Source organism: Cyanistes caeruleus, chromosome 11, assembly GCF_971803275.1.
Source record: "Cyanistes caeruleus chromosome 11, bCyaCae1.hap1.1, whole genome shotgun sequence".
In the NCBI taxonomy this organism is placed as follows: Eukaryota; Metazoa; Chordata; class Aves; order Passeriformes; family Paridae; genus Cyanistes; species Cyanistes caeruleus.
The window spans coordinates 4,058,300-4,077,323 of NC_141711.1; the positions used below are offsets into that span (position 1 = coordinate 4,058,300).

General features: G+C 41.3%; 2 protein-coding genes across 35 annotated transcripts in view; one reads left to right on the forward strand and one right to left on the reverse strand.

Annotated features, from left to right (window-relative positions):
* Window positions 1-19,024, forward strand: part of FOXP1 (forkhead box P1) — a 378,502-nt gene that overhangs the window by 152,354 nt on the left and 207,124 nt on the right. For 32 of the 34 annotated variants that reach the window (XM_086846832.1, XM_086846841.1, XM_086846847.1 and 29 more), the window contains one exon: window positions 8,998-9,063. The gene's annotated coding sequence lies outside the window, so the exon portion shown is untranslated. Of the gene's footprint in view, window positions 1-3,509; window positions 3,592-8,997; window positions 9,064-19,024 lie in introns of those variants that run through there. The other 2 variants (XM_023935121.2, XM_086846849.1) reach the window with 1 other exon arrangement.
* The window catches only part of LOC147650949 (uncharacterized), a 31,833-nt gene that overhangs the window by 6,263 nt on the left and 6,546 nt on the right, over window positions 1-19,024 (reverse strand). Inside the window, exons 2-3 of the mRNA XM_086846670.1 lie at window positions 16,887-17,035; window positions 3,541-4,108 (exon numbers count right to left, since the gene is read on the reverse strand). Of these exons, the coding sequence (XP_086702796.1) occupies window positions 3,541-4,108; window positions 16,887-17,035 (717 nt within the window). The remainder of the gene's footprint in view (window positions 1-3,540; window positions 4,109-16,886; window positions 17,036-19,024) is intronic.

The window sequence follows — 19,024 nt, forward strand, 5'->3', positions numbered from 1 at the left end:
GTAATATATTCAGTTGCATCCAGTTTTGCACGATGCAGGGTATTAATATTGGATTCCACTAACAGCACTTCCATTAGCTTGCTCAACCAGTATGAGATATATATGAGCAGGGAGGCATAACTACCAGCCAGAACTGCCAAAACAGTCATTAGAAGCTCCATTGGGATGGACAAAGGCTTTTACACAGTGATACACTGATTAAATTTTGTTCTATGGTTTATTTGCATCAAGGTTAGATCGGTATCATCTGTGTGAACCGTATTATCTGACGCCTTATTTGGAAGGTCATTTCAATGCAAAAATGGTCAACGGCAAGGGGGCTCTAAAATTTCTCGCGGGATTCTTTCTTGGAGGATTTTTATCCTGTTAGGCTTGACTAGCTCATGTTATCAATGTTTTTGTGCTTTAACCTGGTGAGTTTTTCCAAGGAGGTGTAAAAACTCCCTCCATACCATACGAGCGCTCAGTGAAACTGAACACGCTCGATGCCCATTAAAACTGTGAGTTATATCCAGTATCCTTTGAAATAATCTGTGACACATGCTTGAGAATCCAGTAAATGTGTGTTGCATCTTGAAAGGCTGAATTTTCCTGTGCCTGCCTGTGTGTAAGTGCTCTTTCAGAATGAAATTTCGGAGCCGGACGCAGTCGTGTCGTCCATGTTACGCTGTAGTCTGGAGCAGCAGAGAGTAAGGCAGAGGAGTATAATCTTATTTGTGTTTCAATGGCAATCATTTAATACTGCAAGTTATTAAAAAATAATTAAATTACCAAAACCAACATGTAGCTAGGACTTACAATAAAAGGTCAATGTGATTTGACTCCTTAAGTTAGGAAGGGACACTGGTGAATTCCAATTGCTTTAAAATCATGCTGCTTCATTCTATTTCTGGACTGGAAGGATAAACGAGACTGAAAAATAATTTATTTCTCTAGAAGGAAGAGTAAATCCTAGTATATAATTATGTATATTCAATTATAATAATAAATGTTTAGATGTGTTTGGTGGTTATCATAGTCTCTAATTTAGTTGTTTTTGAAGTAAATATAGTTTGGAGGGGTCGTTTCATGAGAGCAGTATTTTGAAAATAATGTTTATAAGGGGTGCTTCAGAAATTTCTTCCTTTTCCCCAAATAAACTAGTAAATAGGTGTGCATTACGTGGTGATTCATAACAGCTAAAATAGGTCTGTGTCTGGAATGTCTTTTACATAGTAAACAAAACAGGCACAGTAAAAGCAAATACAGATTTAATCTGTCAACTCAACCAAAAGTCTCCATATTAATTTTAAATCCTTGTTAAGAAAAGGACGGGCCAGGAATGTATTGGATTTCAGAACAGTTAATGAAAATTAATTTTACAGGTGGTGTTTGGTTGTGTTTCTTCTGCTGTGGTGAGATGGGTGGCTGAGCCAAAGTGGGCACAGCACACGATTTCAGCTCTGTGCCAGAGAAATGCTTAGATTAGAAATGAGCGTTTGGCGTGGAGTTGTTGGTGCTGTTGTTATTTACTATCAGAGGAGCAGAGCGTTTAGCGCTATGATTTGATTTGATTTTGCAGCTCCTATCCCCTTAAACAAGCTGTGTAGCTTGTCAGAGATCAGGACAGGTAGAATGCACAGCAGGCGTCTGATTTGAGCCAGTTACTCATTTGCTGAGTGTTTGTGTTTATGCAAAGGGGCCTCTTCCTGCATATTTAATCTAGAGTAAGGCAGTGGCTTTTGTTGTGTTTAGACCACATACCTTCAGTCCTTCCTTACACTGCAGCCAGTGTTGAAGCACAGAAAGGCTTGATAGTCAAAAGTGCTTTAGTGTTTTCAAACTCTCAACTTTCTGCAGTTGGTTGGGAATTACTGTACAGCTCTAAGCCTTTTTCTTCCTCATTAATGGGTAAGTTTGCACTCGGTAGAATAAGATACTTTTGGTTTTGTTCCTATTTATAAATGCACAAAATATTTGTTTGTTTGTAGTTGTCCAAACCTCCTTGAGCAAAACTGGTCTGCTGAGGGAGTTTGTTGCACAGAATTAGATCGAGAATACAGGTGTTTCTGGAATAGACTTCTGAATTGAGCATTAAATGCCATATTGCAATAGGCAGGTATTTGCGGGGCGGGGAAGTGGTGGGGGGGCAGGGGGGATGAGTTCGGTGTTATTATTCTTTGTACTAACAAATCCTGTTTTGTAACTGTCCTGAAGATAATGCTTCCATTGTTAGCTAAAAGCTTTCAAACAGTGAGCAACGCAGAACTGCAAAAGAAGCAGCAAAAAAAAAAAAAGAAAAAAAAAAAGAAGAAAAAAAAAAAGAGGAGGAGGGGGGAGAAAAAAAAAAGCAACCCTCTGGTCTTTATTGTTTCCTTTGCAAGGGTCCTCACTCGAATGTCTGCGCTGTAATAGGGAGGTTTTTCTTATGTGGAAATTGAATCGTCTCTTCATTGATATTAATAGCACACTAGAGATGTTAGCCATGATGCAGAGTACCAGAGCTGTGGAGTAGGAAACCTGATATTGCAGGGGGAAAAAATGACAGTCCTATTGCTCCTCAGTGTGGGAGACATCCCTCCCCGAGCGCGGAGTTTGCATAATGGCATCCTGCCTCAACTATTTACTTATAGGTATTTTAATCTCAGGCTCTTTCTTTTAGTACAGGCGTAATTACTGCCGCTCGCTCCCGCACTTATTAACTGCGCAGCTCGGTTTCTGATTCCGTCTGGACAAATTAGTTTTAAAAATGACTTTGGAGAGAATCCGTGCGGTGTGCCTGCACAATGTACACAGTGTACACGTAATGTGTGCTGGGTTGGGAGAGCGTCGGGGTCCGACAGGAGGGAATTGGCATCAAAAATTAAAGAAAAGACGACAAAGGGCACGTCTTGGAGGCTGAGGGTTGAAGCACAGACAGCGCTTGGAGAAATGTGGAAAATGTGCGGCGAGGCCAGAAGTAGTAGTTTTGGTTCCCAATTAACTATTTCCTTCGTTTGAGTAACTCCTCTCAAACAGAAGAGTGTGCTGTTCCACCACATGTTGGAAAGTGTGAGAATCTGAATAAAATTTCATCAACCTTATTAAAATATGTAGGGACTTTGGTCTTCTTGGGTACGAATCAGCCTACAGACTCAGAGGCATTTATTAACAATAAGACTGCTGAGGTTTTTTAATAACAAAATTACAAATACCGTGTCTAATTGTAAGTGTATTACTTTTATGCACCAGTTTAAAAAAAAAAAAAACTTTTTATGAGGAAAAGTACCTCAGTCAAAGCACCTCGTGTGATTAGTGCTATTGTATTCTTAAATTTTGATTGATAGAGATAATAGTTTTCACTTAAAAATACAGACAGGTACTTTAACTTTCCATGACAATAGCTATTTGCATTTCTTTTATCTTTTTGTTTAACATTTGTGGGGGTTGGGACGGATTTGATTATTAACTCTTATTGCACACCGAGGTAAATGCTAAAACAAAGCTTTTGTTAAAGCTTCAAAAGGTAAAGCAGCAAATATTGTTTTTAGGCTTCAATATTTAAAGGCTGTTAAAGGATACCTGGAAAATATTTTCACATGACCACGACCAGGAGTGTCACTCGCCTGGCAGGTAAGGGACGGGCCGGGGGAGGCTGGGCCGGGGAAGTGCCCCGGGGCAGCGCCGGGGTCACGGCTCTGCGGGGGCCGTGTGTGCCCGGGTGTGTGTCCCGGTGTGTGTCCCGGTGTGTGTCCGGTGTGTGTCCCGGTGTGTGCCCGGGTGCTGTGTGCCCGTGTGCTGTGTTCCCGTGAGTGCGGAAAGCGGCGCCGGGGGCAGCAGCGGCGGCCTTGCCTGAGGCCCCGCGGTGTGGCCCGGCCGGGCCGGCCCCGCAGGGCCGCTGGGCACGGGCACCGCCGCCCGCTGCCACCCGCACACGGCCGGCTCCGGCAGGGAGAGTCGCAGCGCAGGCATAAAATGGTTAAAGCTGGTACTGAGGCACGGGGAGTTATTTTAAGAAACGGGGGAGATCTGGCGATACGAGCCAGGCGGCGGCGTTTGATGGCTGGCTCTGGCTCCAGGGGATGGTGGCCCCCGGCTCGGGGCGGTGGGGTCTGGCCGAGGGCGATGGGATCTGGCTCGGGGATGGCCTCTCCTCACCTGACAGGCTGGCTGGCTCCCGGAGCGAGTACCCTTCACCCGGGCTGGATTCGGTGAGGGCCAGCGCTGTCACACAGGAGAGGCAAACACCCGATCCATCAGTCAGAGATGCAGGACTGAGCGATCGCCGTGCAGATCCCGTGTTGGAAGCGAGCTGTTCCCAACTTGCCTGCGAACTGCACCCGTGTGTTCCCTGTAAGAGCTGTTAAAAAGCGGGGGCGGAACGGATCGTGATTAGTTTTGTAGATTTGGCTTACGCCGAGTTATTCTTTTCCAAGGTTACGGTGGACTTGAAAGGTAATATTATTTTGAAAGAGCGAATGTGCTGTGCATAGCTTTGTCCTCGTGCTGCTATTTATTTTTATTTTATTTTATTTCTGTTTGGAATAAATAATAAGCACCAGCCAGAGATTCTGAACAGCCTGCTAATGACTGAAAAGGAAAATACAGTGTGATTTGCTCCCTCCATCCACTGAGAAGCAGCAAGGTAGTGAGCATTGATATCCCTGTGTTTTGGCCTGTACCAAATCCACTTCCCACTCTTCAAAGAGAGGTGGAAGAGGTGCACTTAGTCTCTCACAGTTTCACTGTTCACCTGCATTTCACTTTCTGAGGAGGTGGTAATGAGTCCTGGTATAGAAAAATCTCCTGTGCCATGCCTCCTGAGATTTAATATATGCTGCACAATAAAAAGTGGCTACCTTGGCAGTGGTCATAAAAAATATTTCTCTCGCAGATTATCTGAAGTGTTTAGTTTAAAATATTTTTTTTTTTCCAGGTTGCTAGATAGCTCTTTAAAAATAAAACAGGTACAACAAAACAGAAGAGACAGCTACTGACCGTCCTCAAAACAGTTCTACACATGGCTGTGTTAGTGCAAGTAACCCAGCTGAGAGCTCTGGGTGAGGAAAATAACCTGTGTGCAGGACTGGCCCATGAGTCTGCCTGGTACCAGATGTTTTCTCCACAATCAGTGTACATCCTGTGTTTTCAGAACCAGCAAAATACAAAAAAAACCCAAAACACAACATTTTTGTTCTTCTCTTACAAATAATGCAGTTGATAAAATCACGGACTGCGTCTTTTCCTGCATAGGACAAGAAAATAATGATTATGAGCAGTAGGACATATTTCATATTTCAGCCTGTGTGCAGTTGGATGTGACTCAGAGAGTTTTGAGGGAAAAGAACAGCTGTATTAGGTGGTTATGGTTCACTTTATTTAGAAGAAATTACTGCACAGAAGTGCTTATTTTGGTGATCAGGTTTTGGTATTTTAAAACTTTCAGGAAGCTTTTTAGTAAATATTTTAATCAGACACATTAAATACATTTCAGCTGGTCTTATAAAAGAAAAATAAATAAAAATCTAATTTCAAAACCAGTTTTTTCTTGTGCTATCAGGTGTGTGTGTCTGTTTTAATCTTTTTTTTTTTTTTTAAGTATGCTTTCTAGGTAGTGAAGGGGAGACTCCTTTGCTGCTTTAGGTTTGCTGTAATAAATCGGAGGCTTCTGAGGGCTGGGACACTGACAAAAAAAAAAATGTACATGCGTAATTCTAAGCAGAGGAGCAGCTCAACTGGTGTTCTACTTTCCTGTGTAAAATTACTCAGAGCCAGTTTGTGTGGGATCAAGGTCCTGGTTAATCTATTTTTGGCTATACCCAAGGCTGTTCTCATTTAGATATTAGTAAAAATCTTAGAGTCTTAAGTAGACTTTCATTCTGCAATGGTCTCAGTTTCTGATTATTCTCTGTATTATTGGTTAAATTTGACTTTCCAATGATCCCTTGGCAGTAGGGCTCCATCCTGCAGCCTCCCTAGAAAGACCTCTCTGCCCCAGAGGAGGAGATCACTAAATAAAATAAATGTTGTGGGATCAGAAGAGCTACAAGGTCCAGCCCAACAGCAGGTGAAATGGCAAAGCTGCTGATCTTTGCCTGGTCCCTTGGTACTGGGTGAATAGGTAGGACCTGATCTAGGACAAGGGTGGGGCTTTCTGTTGGAAGAGGATATGGTGCTAGCTCAGGGCATGAACTTGGTGAGATTATTGCTGTCTTTCCAAAATCCTGCCCAAAACACTGTTTTGAAAAGTATCTTTATATTCCAAGGACTTCAAACTCTGTTGCAATTACCTGTCTGGCAGTGGGTAAACTGAGGCACGTGGTGATCAAACCTGACATGTTCAGGACTATCTGGTAAAATCTGTTCATGGCACAGAGTTTTGCGTGGACTCTCCCTCTTGTATGGAATCAGTTGAGCCTTGGAGGTGGCATTGAGGGTGCTTTGAGACCTTCTCTCTGCTTGTCAGGGAGCAGGACCACTGCTGCTTGCTTGCAAAGTGGATTCCTGTTTGTGGCTTGGTTTTCTATTTTAATCATCTCCTTGGGGGGAAAATATGAGTGTGGTGAAATGTCTTGCTTTGGTAGGATGGGATTTTTTCTTTGTTTGCTCCACACACACACAGTGTTGATGGTACTTTGTGTTTATCTTAAAGACAGCATGATGGAAGGAATGTGTGTTGCCTACATCAGTTCTCTCACCCGTATAAACAGTTTCAGGAGGAAAATCTGTATTTGTGTTTCTACATTTTGAGATACTCAACTTTTAGACTATTAATGAGAAATTTTCACAGGTGGGAACAGCTGTTTCTGCTGCTCATTTTAACTTTAATGGTACATTACCCATATTTTTGAAAGCCAGGTAACATATAACAGGAATTTGATAACCAAAAATTAAAGCAGTCTGGATTTCAATCAGGGAATCATTTGTGAGGAGAGCCGAGTCCTTCTCAGCCCTCTGTAGACCCTGCTGGTCTCCCACCAGCTGATTGTTGGGCCAGATTTCCTTGGAGTGTGTTTGGTTCATGCAAGATAAATGTGTTTAGAAAATGATACCTGCCTTTTTCAGCACTGCCCAAAGAGATGCTGAATGCACATTTTATGCAAACATGTAATTTTCAGCAGCTTCCTTAAAAAGTACATTTTAAGATGGTTCATTTGCTATCATGAAGACTCAGGGTAGAGATGAAGTCTGCTTGCCAAAATACTGCCAAAATAAGGATCTGACTGCCAAATACCCAGAAAATTTATAAAACAGATAAATACGAAAAGAGGTTTTAAGTGTCAAACCCAAGATAACCCCTGCAGCAAAGCAGGATAAAAGCCTTTATTGTTGCTAATCTAAGAGCACATCACATGTCGGAGGTCATATATTTTACATAAAAGATGTATTGTTTTACATTCTCTCAGGAAGGTGAGCCCTGACCTACTATGATGGAGTAGTGTTATGTCCTTTAGAGTGCAGAATCAGGAATGTCTTATATGTGTACCTCAGCAAGGCACACAGGGCTTCCTGTACAAAAAAACATAAAAATTTTGGCCCCTTATGTTCTGGTACTACATTACAAGAACTGTGAAGAGCTTCTCACTCAAAACATAAAAAATAAAAATGAAATAAAGTGGTAGTAAGCAACAGATAAAACCAATATTCATTTCATATCAAGGTAACCTTTTTTTCTCCCAGCTAAAAATAATCAGGTTTCAATGGTAAAGAAGTAATGCCTCATTCTCATTGTGAAAACATTTTTCCTTCCAAAATCAATGGTGAATGAGTTCACATTCTTTTGAAAGAACTTAGTGAAGATTCTGATTTTTTTCCCAGAGGTTGGTATTTTACTGCTTCAGTAAAAAGCTTCACCTAGTGATGTAAATAGCACAACTTACCAGTTGGTGAGTTTCACAAACACCCCCAAAACTCCACATCACTGTGTGAATTTTATGAAATGGAGTTTCACGTAGCTCTGTCTTACACATCCACATGTCACTGACTTTCCGTTTTGTATGAAGTCATCTGTGTCACCAAATTATCGCATATTTCTTTCTGTCTATATTACATATTACTCTGTACCCCTGCGGCAGAATATCAACATTTCAGTGAAATTATGTTATAATTTTACTCTGTTAAGGTATTTGGTCAATTGATGTGGAATTAATTCTGAATGCTGTTAGTGGTTTGAGTTAGTAACTTGATCTAAATTAATAAACAAATGTTTTTCTTTTCTCTTGTACCATATGTTGATCCCAATTACATGAACAGAAAGTGGCAGATTGTCATGTTTCTTAAAAGATTACATACTCTTTTGCATAAGAGAGAGTACACAAGATGCAGTAATATACAGGGTAAAAAAAACCTACACGTGCTGTTTTCTCCCTCCTACTTTTTATAAAGATACACTTTAATTATTCCTCCTTTTAATACCCACTGCTCTCACCACCTTGACGTGCTTGGCGTGCTCTTGGTAATGCTTAATGAGAAGATATCCCAAGACAGTAAACAACTTTCTGAATTAGGAAGATGCAGCTAGTTCTAAAATCTCATCTAGGACTGTATCTCTATGGAAAAGGATGAGAAAAAAGAAAGGATCTAGAAGATAAAATAGCAGTGGTTACAAATGGTCTTAAAATGCCTTAAGTAAGGAGAACCCATGCAGACAATAGTCAGATTTCTGAAACAAAGAACTGAACTAATTTATTATTCAAACTGAAAATAGATTGATAGACATCAAGATTAAGAAAGTTTATGTTACAGAACAAAGATGTCTCATCTCCATGGGGTTTTTTGCTTCTCTTTTTCTCCTCCCAAAGACCAAGTTGTTTGTGCTGAACTGAAGAACCTCACACTAGCTGGTACTGATAAGCAGCAGTCCTGTGACTTGATTGTTTTTATTAACTCTCTCTGAAAGTCATTCACCATTAAACATGGTTAGATTCATTTGTTGCTTTATTTATGTTTGTACTTGCAAATGTGGTGCCAATGAAAATGCTTTGGGTGTTGCTGCTGACACTGACCCAGAGTCATGTGTGTTGCCTCCTTTCTCTGCAGGGTAAGAAGAGTGACCTTTTTGGGCTGCTGTAACTGAAGATTGCTTTACAGGAGCAACTGAAGCAGGTAAATACAAATATACTGTTTTTCACACAAGTGTTGAACTATGTCTGAACAAAGGATCTGATCCTGCAGACCCCAGGAACGTACCTTAGCTGAACAAGTAAAGGCTTTTCTGGCAACATGGAAAAAGTTTGCAGCATTGGGCTTGGAACTTCTGGAGTAAATGCTGTGCCTTGAAACCAATAGTTTAGGTGTCCAATTGCATTTGAGGAGCAAGGCCAAAAAGATGCACTTTTTGGCTTTCAGCCATGTTCTGAGAAGGCTGTTTGGTAACTGGGCAGAGCCTGTGTGGGAATGGGGAGACCCTGCTCTGGCTGGTCTTGTGTCAGGTCCATGGCTGCTGGGCTGGAAGATGCAGTGGCACAGCCTGTGGCAAGGTCCCCTGACTGAGGCAAATCCCTGGGGAGTGCTCCAGTCAGCTTCAGTGCTACTTCATCCCAGGCTGAGACACTCCTGGATTTCCAGCAGCATGTCGAGCAGAGCAGGAGAGCAAAATTTAGCTCTTAATTTGATTGCTTATTATCACTGCAAAAGTTAAAACACATGCTTTTTAGTCTTTTGGAGCACAGCAAAAAGGAAAAAAATATCACTCTCTGCAAAATGATTTTTATTTAAAGCAGCGTGAAAGTCCTTTGCTTCTAAATTAACTCCTTGCCTCTCTTCTGGTCCAAAGTTTCAAGTTGGGAAGGAATATTAACATCACAAAAGTGGTGATTCACAAAATTAACTTGCAGAAGAGAAGAGTAACGCAAATCAATGTTTGGTACTGAAGGGTGTCATCTGACTGAGGTTCATATGGCTGCTTTATAATCACCTTCTTTCAGAAATTAATAGTCGGTTAAGCACCATAGCAACAAGCAACACTGATGTAAGTGCTGAGCAGTGGCTGCTGTTCGCTGTGATGTCAGTGCTCGTTAGTGCTGTTCTCTTGACCTTGTTTGAATATAAAATGGTGATTTCATTTTAAACTTAGAATTTTACAGAATGACTAAATGCATTGGAGTGAATTAGAGCTATTTTTATTTTTAATTTTATTAAAATGTACTTGAAGGGAGAAAAAATGTCCCTGTTCTCTTCTGTTTTAAATTAAAATAGATCTGAGGACGATCTGGGATTTTTTTTTTTTCAGTTCTTTGTTGCCAAAAATATCTATTTAGTTAGGATGAAATTCATGAAGTTCAAGTGAATATTGCAATCCTTGACCATGCCAGTGCTGTATGTCAGCTATATGATATATCCCTCTCTTCAAGATTTGCATCTTACTGGTTTGGGTATTTTTTTTATGGTGGAGCCCATAAAGTATTAGATGAATTTCAGCTACTGGAGAAGAAGCAGATCCTACACTTTAAGGAGATAGCGCTTCCTTGCTCTGCAGTGTTGTTCCTCCTTTGAGTTTTTGTGAAGACGGCAAGAATTTGAAGTCACAGGTGCATCAGAGGGCCTCATAATTAATAGGCCTCTTGTCCCAAGTCCATGTGTGGCTGTGTCCTATGTGACCCAGGAAAATCCAGAATTTTGGTAGTGTTAAATGCAGGACTCTAGCTTTAGACTCTCTGAAGCTTGTAGGCTGTGTCCCCAAAAGCAGATCTATTTTGTACTGCTGCCATCAGTGCACTACTCAGGGACACATCCCCTCTGTCACTCATCCTTCAGCAGAAAGCAGTTTGGGTGATTCACTGGAAAAGACCATTAGATTTTTCAGTCTGATCTCCTGTGTATCATAAGTTATTGATTCTCAGCCCTGAGCAGAGCTGGTGAGCAGAGTTCAGCCGAACTGTGTTTCCTAGAAGCTGATCCGGGCTCAGGGGGAAGACAGGGAAGACTGGAGAAGCAGAGGGCAGCTGTGGTGTGTGCAGGTGGATCTGTGTTCAAGGATTTGTTATCAAACTGCTCAACAAAATTTAAAACTTAATGGAAAACAAGCTGTTCAACGTGTCCTTTAATGTCAGGATTGTTTCTCAAAGAAGTTTTGACTCTGTCCTGCTTCTACTGCAGTGAGGGGTGCAGTTTGCAACAAAAACCTATTTATTGCAGGATTGGTCTGTAGTCTTGCAACATATTTCATAAAATAAAGCCATAATGAATGATATGTGGTCCAAGAAACTGGATGTCAAATTTAAACTGGGTGAGAATTGAAACCGCTGAGATAATAAACCATGAGAATAGGAGATAGTAATGGAAATAGTGATAGAGTCCTAATTAGAGCAGTGCCACTGAAACAGGGAAGGTTAAGGGTTTGGTTGATTGAGTTTGAGCTCAATTGCTTGATAGCTTAATTTCAGGTGAAATCCCATCTCCTGAGTTAGTGGTTAAGCCGCTCAGAGCAGTTTCAGAGCAGGACTCTGCTCCTTGAGGAGCAGCCGCGTGGCCCCGGGCGTCCCAGCCCTGCGCGCGAGCCTGGCCTCTGGCACGTGGGGTGGGAGGCAGCTCAGAACTGGCAAAATAGATTTTTATTCTGCATGTTTTGTTTGCTTTGGTTTTTTTCTTTCTTTTTTGTTTTTTTTCTGTGAGCTCCAAGGAGCTCTGAACAGAAGCACAGATAACAGAACAGATACAGCAAGGGGCTTTGATGGTTAAACCTTCAGAATTAAGATGTTTACATTCTCCTTTATTTAGCACTGTTAGGCATAATGCCTAATTATATGCCAGTTTTTCCTCAAAGTAAGAATTTGAAATGTTTGATTTGGAGAGAAGGGAGGGGAAATGTATTTTTACAGAATTATGGACAATAATGTTAGTTTTCCAGGAGCAGTCATTTGTTTAAATGCAGTAAAAGCATTTTCAATAATCAAACAGCATTCAGTGAGCATTGTAAATCTGGGATAGCTTGCATGCTGAAAAAGTACAAAACATGCTACTAAAATTGTACATTATTGATAACAAAAGGCATGTGTAGACTTTTAAGATAGCAAAGATAGAATCCTTTAGAAAATCTTTAACAGCCAAAAAATCAACACAAAGGATTTAGCAAAGTTGCACTTAGTTTAGAATTTCAAATCTTAATGCTTGTCAGAGTTAAATGCTGATTAAGTATTGATAATAAACCAGAAGCTGCCTGCTGAAACTCAGGGCTGAATGAGATGATCAACAGATAAATCTCTGGGTTTCTGCTTTAACTTTCTTATACAGGTGTATTTTTCTCTTCTCTTCCCTTCAAGCCAGGAGAAAGGTCAGAAAGACTTTTTCTCCTAAGCTCAATACAAAAAATGGATTGTGTAGTTGTCTATGTGAAAAACAAAGTGGACAAAAAAAAATTGCTTTTTTCCAACTTTGTTTCATCAGGAAGAGAAACAGTTCTCAAACCAGGCTGTCAAGTCGCTGTACCAAGTCTTTGCTGGCCATTGCAGGCAAAAGTCAAAGCCCTGAAATAAACTCCTTCAGACACATTTCTGCCTATGAAAGGCTCAGCAGTGTGTGCAGTTTTTCCCCAGCACTCTTCCTTGCTGGTGACTTCCAGAAGATGTGCTGGTGATGTCCTTAGTCCTGTTTTTTGTACTGGTCTGGGTGGTAGGAGTGTTTGCACATCAGGCAGTGGGAAGTTGGAAGGATGATGCTTTCCTTAGTGAATTTGGCACCTTGGCTCTTCCTGCTTTTGACCTAAAGGTGTTAAAGCAAAGTAGAGAGCAGAAACAGCTCCTGTCCCTAGAACATGTGGTGTTCAGCTACTTCTGAATATATGCTGAATATGGACTGGGGTGCAGTCACAAGGAAGGCTGTGACAGAGCAGACAGTCTGGTTTTTGGACATTATCTCCAGCGTTTTCTCTGCAGTACGCCCAAATTGTACAGAGCTGTACTGGAAGCATTTTGCATGAGCACTTGTGTCACCCTCAGCAGGAAACAGGGACTGGGGAGACTGATCCCATTGATCCCTGTTTCTCCCTTGCTGCTGGGGTGGTAGTCCTGTAGCTGGAGTGATCAGTGTCCCTCAGGCTTCATCTAAGACTGGATTTATTTACTTTTGGATTATTGGGAGAAGTTGTAATGTCTCAATTGTTAAGAACTTTGAGTTACTGGAAGATCCTAAGGTCACACCTTTTCTTAAGGCTCAAAGGTACAGTGTGGTGCAAAGTGTTTCTGTATTCATTAGTAATAGAAATTACAACATTAGCTGCGTGATTTGGGGTAAACCCTGAAAAGTCTGTGTGGGGGTCATTGGAAACACAAAGTGTTTGAAGACCGTACCTATATTATTGAAAGGTTCAGACGTGTGTGAAGTTGTGACTTTTCTGAAGCAATTGGGTCAAAAAGATGAAGAAAATAGATTAAGATATTTTGGGATAATTTAAGAAGTATCTGAGCAAATCTCATTAACATGGCCCAGTAGCTTGTTGTATTGAAGACTTCAAAGATCTGTCAGAGGAGTTCTTTCTGTACTATTGTCTACCAGCATTAGCAATCTTGAGAGAACATGTTTCTTTTGTTTTCTTTTGGCCCATTTAGCTTTTCTTCTTTTTCTTCTTCTTAATATTCTTCTTCTTCTTCTTAATATCTTACAAATCTTCAAGTGGGTTGATAGAAAAATATGTTTCTTTGCTTTAAGATAGTCAGTAGCAGGTTTTGATCCTCTTATCTGATGCTTTTGGACCAAATCTTTCTGGTCTTCATGGAGATGCTAAACAGAGCAAGATTTGGCCAGTATTTTGCATAATCCTACGGTGTTTCTCCTGCTAGTACCATCACCCATTCTGAATCCCTGAAGAACATGGAGTACAAGGCTGAGAGGTTCATGCACACCTCCAGATCAGCCTCATCTGCACCCACAGATCAAACAGGTGCAGGTATTGAAATGCATGTATTTAAAACGGCCCAACATGTAAAGGTTGTGACTGCAAACTGAGCAGACAAAAAGGATGCACTGATGTTTGCCAGCACAGGTGCAACAAGGAAACAGCTCAGAATACACCATGTGATGCAGACTGTGCAATCGCTGGCCTGGTTCTTCAAATCAAGCTGGATAATATTTTAGGATGTGCTATGTTTTATCACAGCTTGGCTGAGGAAAGAATTTGGGATGGCAAAGGCAGGAACAGCATTGGTCTGTTACTCTAGAACCAGGGCATGACGTCCAGTTCAGATAGCCTGAACTCATGCTTGGTCTCAATCACAGAATGTGATGGAAATACCCAGTTTCAAGGTTTCCTTCTGGAGCAGGCAGCGAACTCTGAATTCAGAGCTGTTCCAACACTTTTTATAAGTAATGCTGCTGAGCTGATGGTTACAGTAATGTTTTTCACTGGCTTGTAACAGGCTTGGTGGACTTGCAGACACGCCAGTGCTGTCTGCTGGGGTCTCATGGCCATCCTGTCTCTCAGCACACGGGCAAGAGCCACTTGCAGGCTTGGAACCAGCCTTTGGAGCACTCACATCGCAGACAGTGCACATTCCCGTGCTATAAAATCTAGAGCTGTGAGAAAATGACTCCAGAAATAGATTCTTATTGCATATTTTATTTGGTCATCTGTAAGGTCACCGCCTGTTGCCTGCTCCCGCACCAGAAGTATATCTTCCATGATCTTTAGGTTATTGTTGTACAGCGATGGCAGCCGTGTTTTACAAGTGTTACAAGACCAGTGATGTCAGTGGGCATTATGGGAGGCCACTCTTTTTATCTGGTAGCTCATCCTAGAGCCAGGGCAATAAAAAAAGAAAAAGAAAAAAATAAAAGTTATTTTTTGTCCCTGACTGCCTGCCCATATTTCTCACTGCAACATATGAAAGCGTTTTTCACTCAGATAATGGCAGGAACTTCAGACATCACCTCTGAGATGTTTAATTGTTCAGTGTTTCTCCCAGTGCAATCTTTGAATTTTAATTTGTGGCTCTCCCACCTCTGCTGGCTCTATACTTCTCCGAGTGTTTTGCGTAATATTGTTTAATTGCTCAAACGGTAATTTCTGACTCTGAGGTCACTGTTTATTTATTTAGTAGGGTAGCACAAACATTTGGACGTTTGTAACTAAGACTCTGACGTCATTTCCATTGCAAACCATTAATATCCAAGTTTATAATAATGGCTTTTCAAAATAGATTTTTGTTGAAATATGATGATCTTTTGCTTGTTTGGTTTGTTTTTAAGGGCAAAATTGTTACCCCCTCCCCCCTTTAAATAAAAAAAGAAAAATTTGCATCTTTTGAATAATAGGTCTACTTCCTTCTTCCGTCATGCCCTTTTTGTTAGTTTTGATAGCCCCTGTATTTATCTTTATTAGTTGTAATACAAGTGTTTCATCTAATCCTCTGACTTATTAAGGGTTAGTGGATCCCAGCATTGAAAGGAAATGTCTGTGGAAGGGCACAGCATTTCCTGCTCCTGGGGCACTTCCACCAATGGATCAGGGCCACAGAGTTGTGACATTAGTAATTGTCTGTAAAGATTTTAGAAATAGAAAGTGCTGCACTTAAAAGCCAACGACAGCATAAATCAGTAATATGGGCAATGAGAACATTTCCTTTTTTTGGGGGGTGGGGGACTTTTTAACCCCTTTTTTGTGGTTTGTGTTTGTTTTATTGCTGTCATCCTTCTCTATTTAAATTTTATTCCAGTAATTGGGAAAGGGAATTTTATTGAGAAAATTTTGCTTCTAAAGATTTAGTAAATGCAAATTGAACATTATTAAAATCGTTGTTATTGAAAAGGAACAGAAGAATTATCTCTGAAAAAGTGCAAATTCATTTGCATCTTTGTTCCTCTTTATGATCCAATATCCAGGAAGAAAAATGTGATTTTATTGTTTGTTTCCTTTTTTTTTAAGGAGGGAAAGATGATTGCTTTTGGTGCTACTTGCTTAGAGAGCCCAAAGCTTTGAGCTCAGTTTTGGAGAACGTTAAAATAAGCCCACAGGAGGTCTTGTAAAAGTTGTAAGAAATAGTAAGCATGTCTGCTGAGTCAATTATATGAGACAAATTGCCAGGGAAGGCTACAAGGTTCCAAACTTGCTATTTACTCTCTGCTATCTTTAAACCAATTAATTTCTGCCTTTGATTTCACAGCAGATAAATACATGTTTCGGGAGAAAAAAAAAATACTAATTAAAGAAAGTATTAGTTAAAATTGAAAGAATTACCTGGATTTTTGTTCATGTAATTAAAAGGAGAGTCTGGCCTTCTTTGGCATGGTGAATATCTCAGAGAATACAGTTTGAAAATGAAGACTGGCTTTTTAAGTTTCTCCTCAATAAGACTCAAGTGCACAAGGCAATTTTTTTTTTAAAGACAATTTAAATTTTACTAACAAAGTTATTATTTTTTTAGAAATTACACATCTTGAATCTCTGAGACCATTTGCAATTCTTTCTAGTTTCTTAACCCTGCAATAAGTTCCAGAAATTTGCGAGAATAAAAGTGCAAATCCAATATGTGCATGGTGTAAATCCCATGTGTATAGTGTGTGAATGCTAAATCTCCCCAAAATTTGTGTCCTGTGTTGATGATCTGCAGGTCAGCTGGAGCGGTGTTGCTCCATAAGCTGCCATGGTTAACTCACCTTGAAACACATCCCAATCAGCCACCGGATTTTCTAGATACTCCATAAGGTGAAAACGTCCAGTAAAATCCTTTTCCTCCTTTCCCAGCTCAGTTAGGGTTGAAAGCTCAGAGAGGAGCTGGGGAAATAGTTTGGTTTATTAGGCCTGACTGTGTTTGAAGCTGGTGCTGAAGGCCTGCAGTGATTCCTGAGTGGGCAGGGCTGTGCTGTGGTGCTGTGCTACATCCCCTGCATCCCAGTGTCACTTGTACTCCATCCCATGAGGAACCTCTTTGAAGCTGCCCTGCCAGAAGCTGCCTCTTAGGAAGAGAGTAGGGTTGTACATGTGTGTGATGAGGTACCAGGTATCTGCAGCTGGTCCTGCAGGATCTCCAGGTGGCTGGGGCTGTAGCTGTCCCAAGTCTCCTGCTCCCCTGCTGCTGCCATGCCTGGGGCAGCACACAGCTGGCCAGCTGTGAAGTCCCCCGAGAACGTGTGGGACCGTGCCCACCTGCAGAGAGGATGGCTCCCAGAAGAAGGAGGATGGAGTTTGGGGTGGGAAGCACAGCAGCAGGTGGGCTGCTGGTGCTGTGGGAACCTGTGATGTGTAAGAGAATACATCAGTGGGACAGCAAGTTCTTTCCCCAGGAGGAGGGAAGGGAAAATGTCCCAACAAGCTTGGTGGACATTTGAGGAGACCTTTTTAAAAACAGCTGTAAAGAGACTTGTCCTCTGACATTGACATCCTGTCTGGTCACCGCCCATGAAGAGTGATCTGTGGCATCATCTGGGCAAGACCTTAGAGTATCTCTGCAGGAGAACTAGAGTTTATCTCAGTTTTATATTGGGTTTCCCTCAGCATGTAACTGGATGCATTAACAGTGACATGATCCCGGTGTGACCTGGACTTTAATGGGTTTGAACTTGGAACTGTTCAAACATTAAGAAAAAGCCCTCTCTCCCTGCATGTATTCAGCAGCTGCTTTTTATATGCAGAACCCAGAGCTGCGAAGGTTCACCGGTGGTGCATTTTCAACTTTCAGATGAAAAAGACTAAATAACTGCCAAAAAAACTGGGCTATTTCTCTCCTGATGCAGATGTGTGACTGCCAGGACATGCATACATCAAAAGGACAACGTGCCTCTGAGCAGTTAAAAACCTACTGCTTTGTTTTGTTTTGCTTGGGGCAAACAAAGTGTCAAGCCCCTCAGTCTTGGGAGAGGGTTTTCACTGTTAATGTGTCCTTTGCATGGAGATTTGGGGTTTGTTTCCTACCTCTGCAGCTGACTCACTCCATGGCATGGTGGCTGTTTGTTCTGCACAAAGCTTTCTTGGGATTTTTTTTTTTTGACTTTGCATGCTGCCAGCTGTGCATGATGTACCATCCAGAATATGCTCTTTATCCTATGTCAGACCTTAACTGTGGCAACAAGGCGGTGATTTGATTTTCCTGTCTGCAACGAGAGCCAGATTTGCCCCTTGCCCTCCAGAGGGACATTGCAGGTTAGGTTATCTGGCTGCTGTGTGCTCAGACAGCTCAGAAAGGTACAAATTGTTCCTTTTTAAAAAGAAAACAACAAACCCAAAGCAAAAGAAAAAAAATCCCCAAAATCCCAACAACAAACCAAACAAACCCTGCAAGGCCTATTTTTTTGCAGTTTTGGAAAGGTGTCCCATTCCTCTCCTGCTCAGCCACACACCTGAAGCGGTTTCTTTACCAGGTTTCCGCTTGAAAGGAATTCCATTTACAAAGTTATCAGCTACCTGCAAACAGATGGGCATAAGGGAAGGCCTCATCCCAGCCTGGGCTCGTGTTTCACATGGAGCTGTGCAGTAATGATGGAGAAGTTAGTCACCTGCCAGCAGAGTCATTCCCATGGAATGATGATAGAGTGACCCGGAGTAAAGATGTCTCTTTGGAGAGCTGTTGACAGATTTACTGACCACCAGGTCAGACTACATTGCCCTTTCTTTTTGGTATTATGAATTACTATGCATTGAGTTTACTTATTAAATTGTTAGCAAGTTATGTTGTAGCGTGTCCCTGTGGTGTCACCAAAGTCACCCTGCCTCACCCCTTCTCCCTCCTCCCCTGCTCTGTTCCAGGAAATCCATCTCCTGATCTTCCACAGTGTCAAAACAATGTCGTGTTTCCTACATAACACTTCTCTTTAACCAGGGATGTAAATCCTTGGTTTACAGACCCTTGATTCTGTTTTTTCCTTAAAACATTAATGAGCTTTTTAGATTTTTTGGGGGAAAAAAAATTGCCATTGATGATGACATGGTATAAAAATGTAGCAGCTAAAGCATATGTTCTGTTGGTTTGCCTTGTCTTATAGGAACATCATTTTTGCACATCACTATTAACAATGCAAACACCCTGAAATGCTAATAGCACTAGTAAGCTTTTAATTCCATGGAATTTATTGCTTGCTGTATTTCCATGAATTTATAACGCTTTGATTCTTAAGAGCCCCATTTAATCAGTTTTGCCTG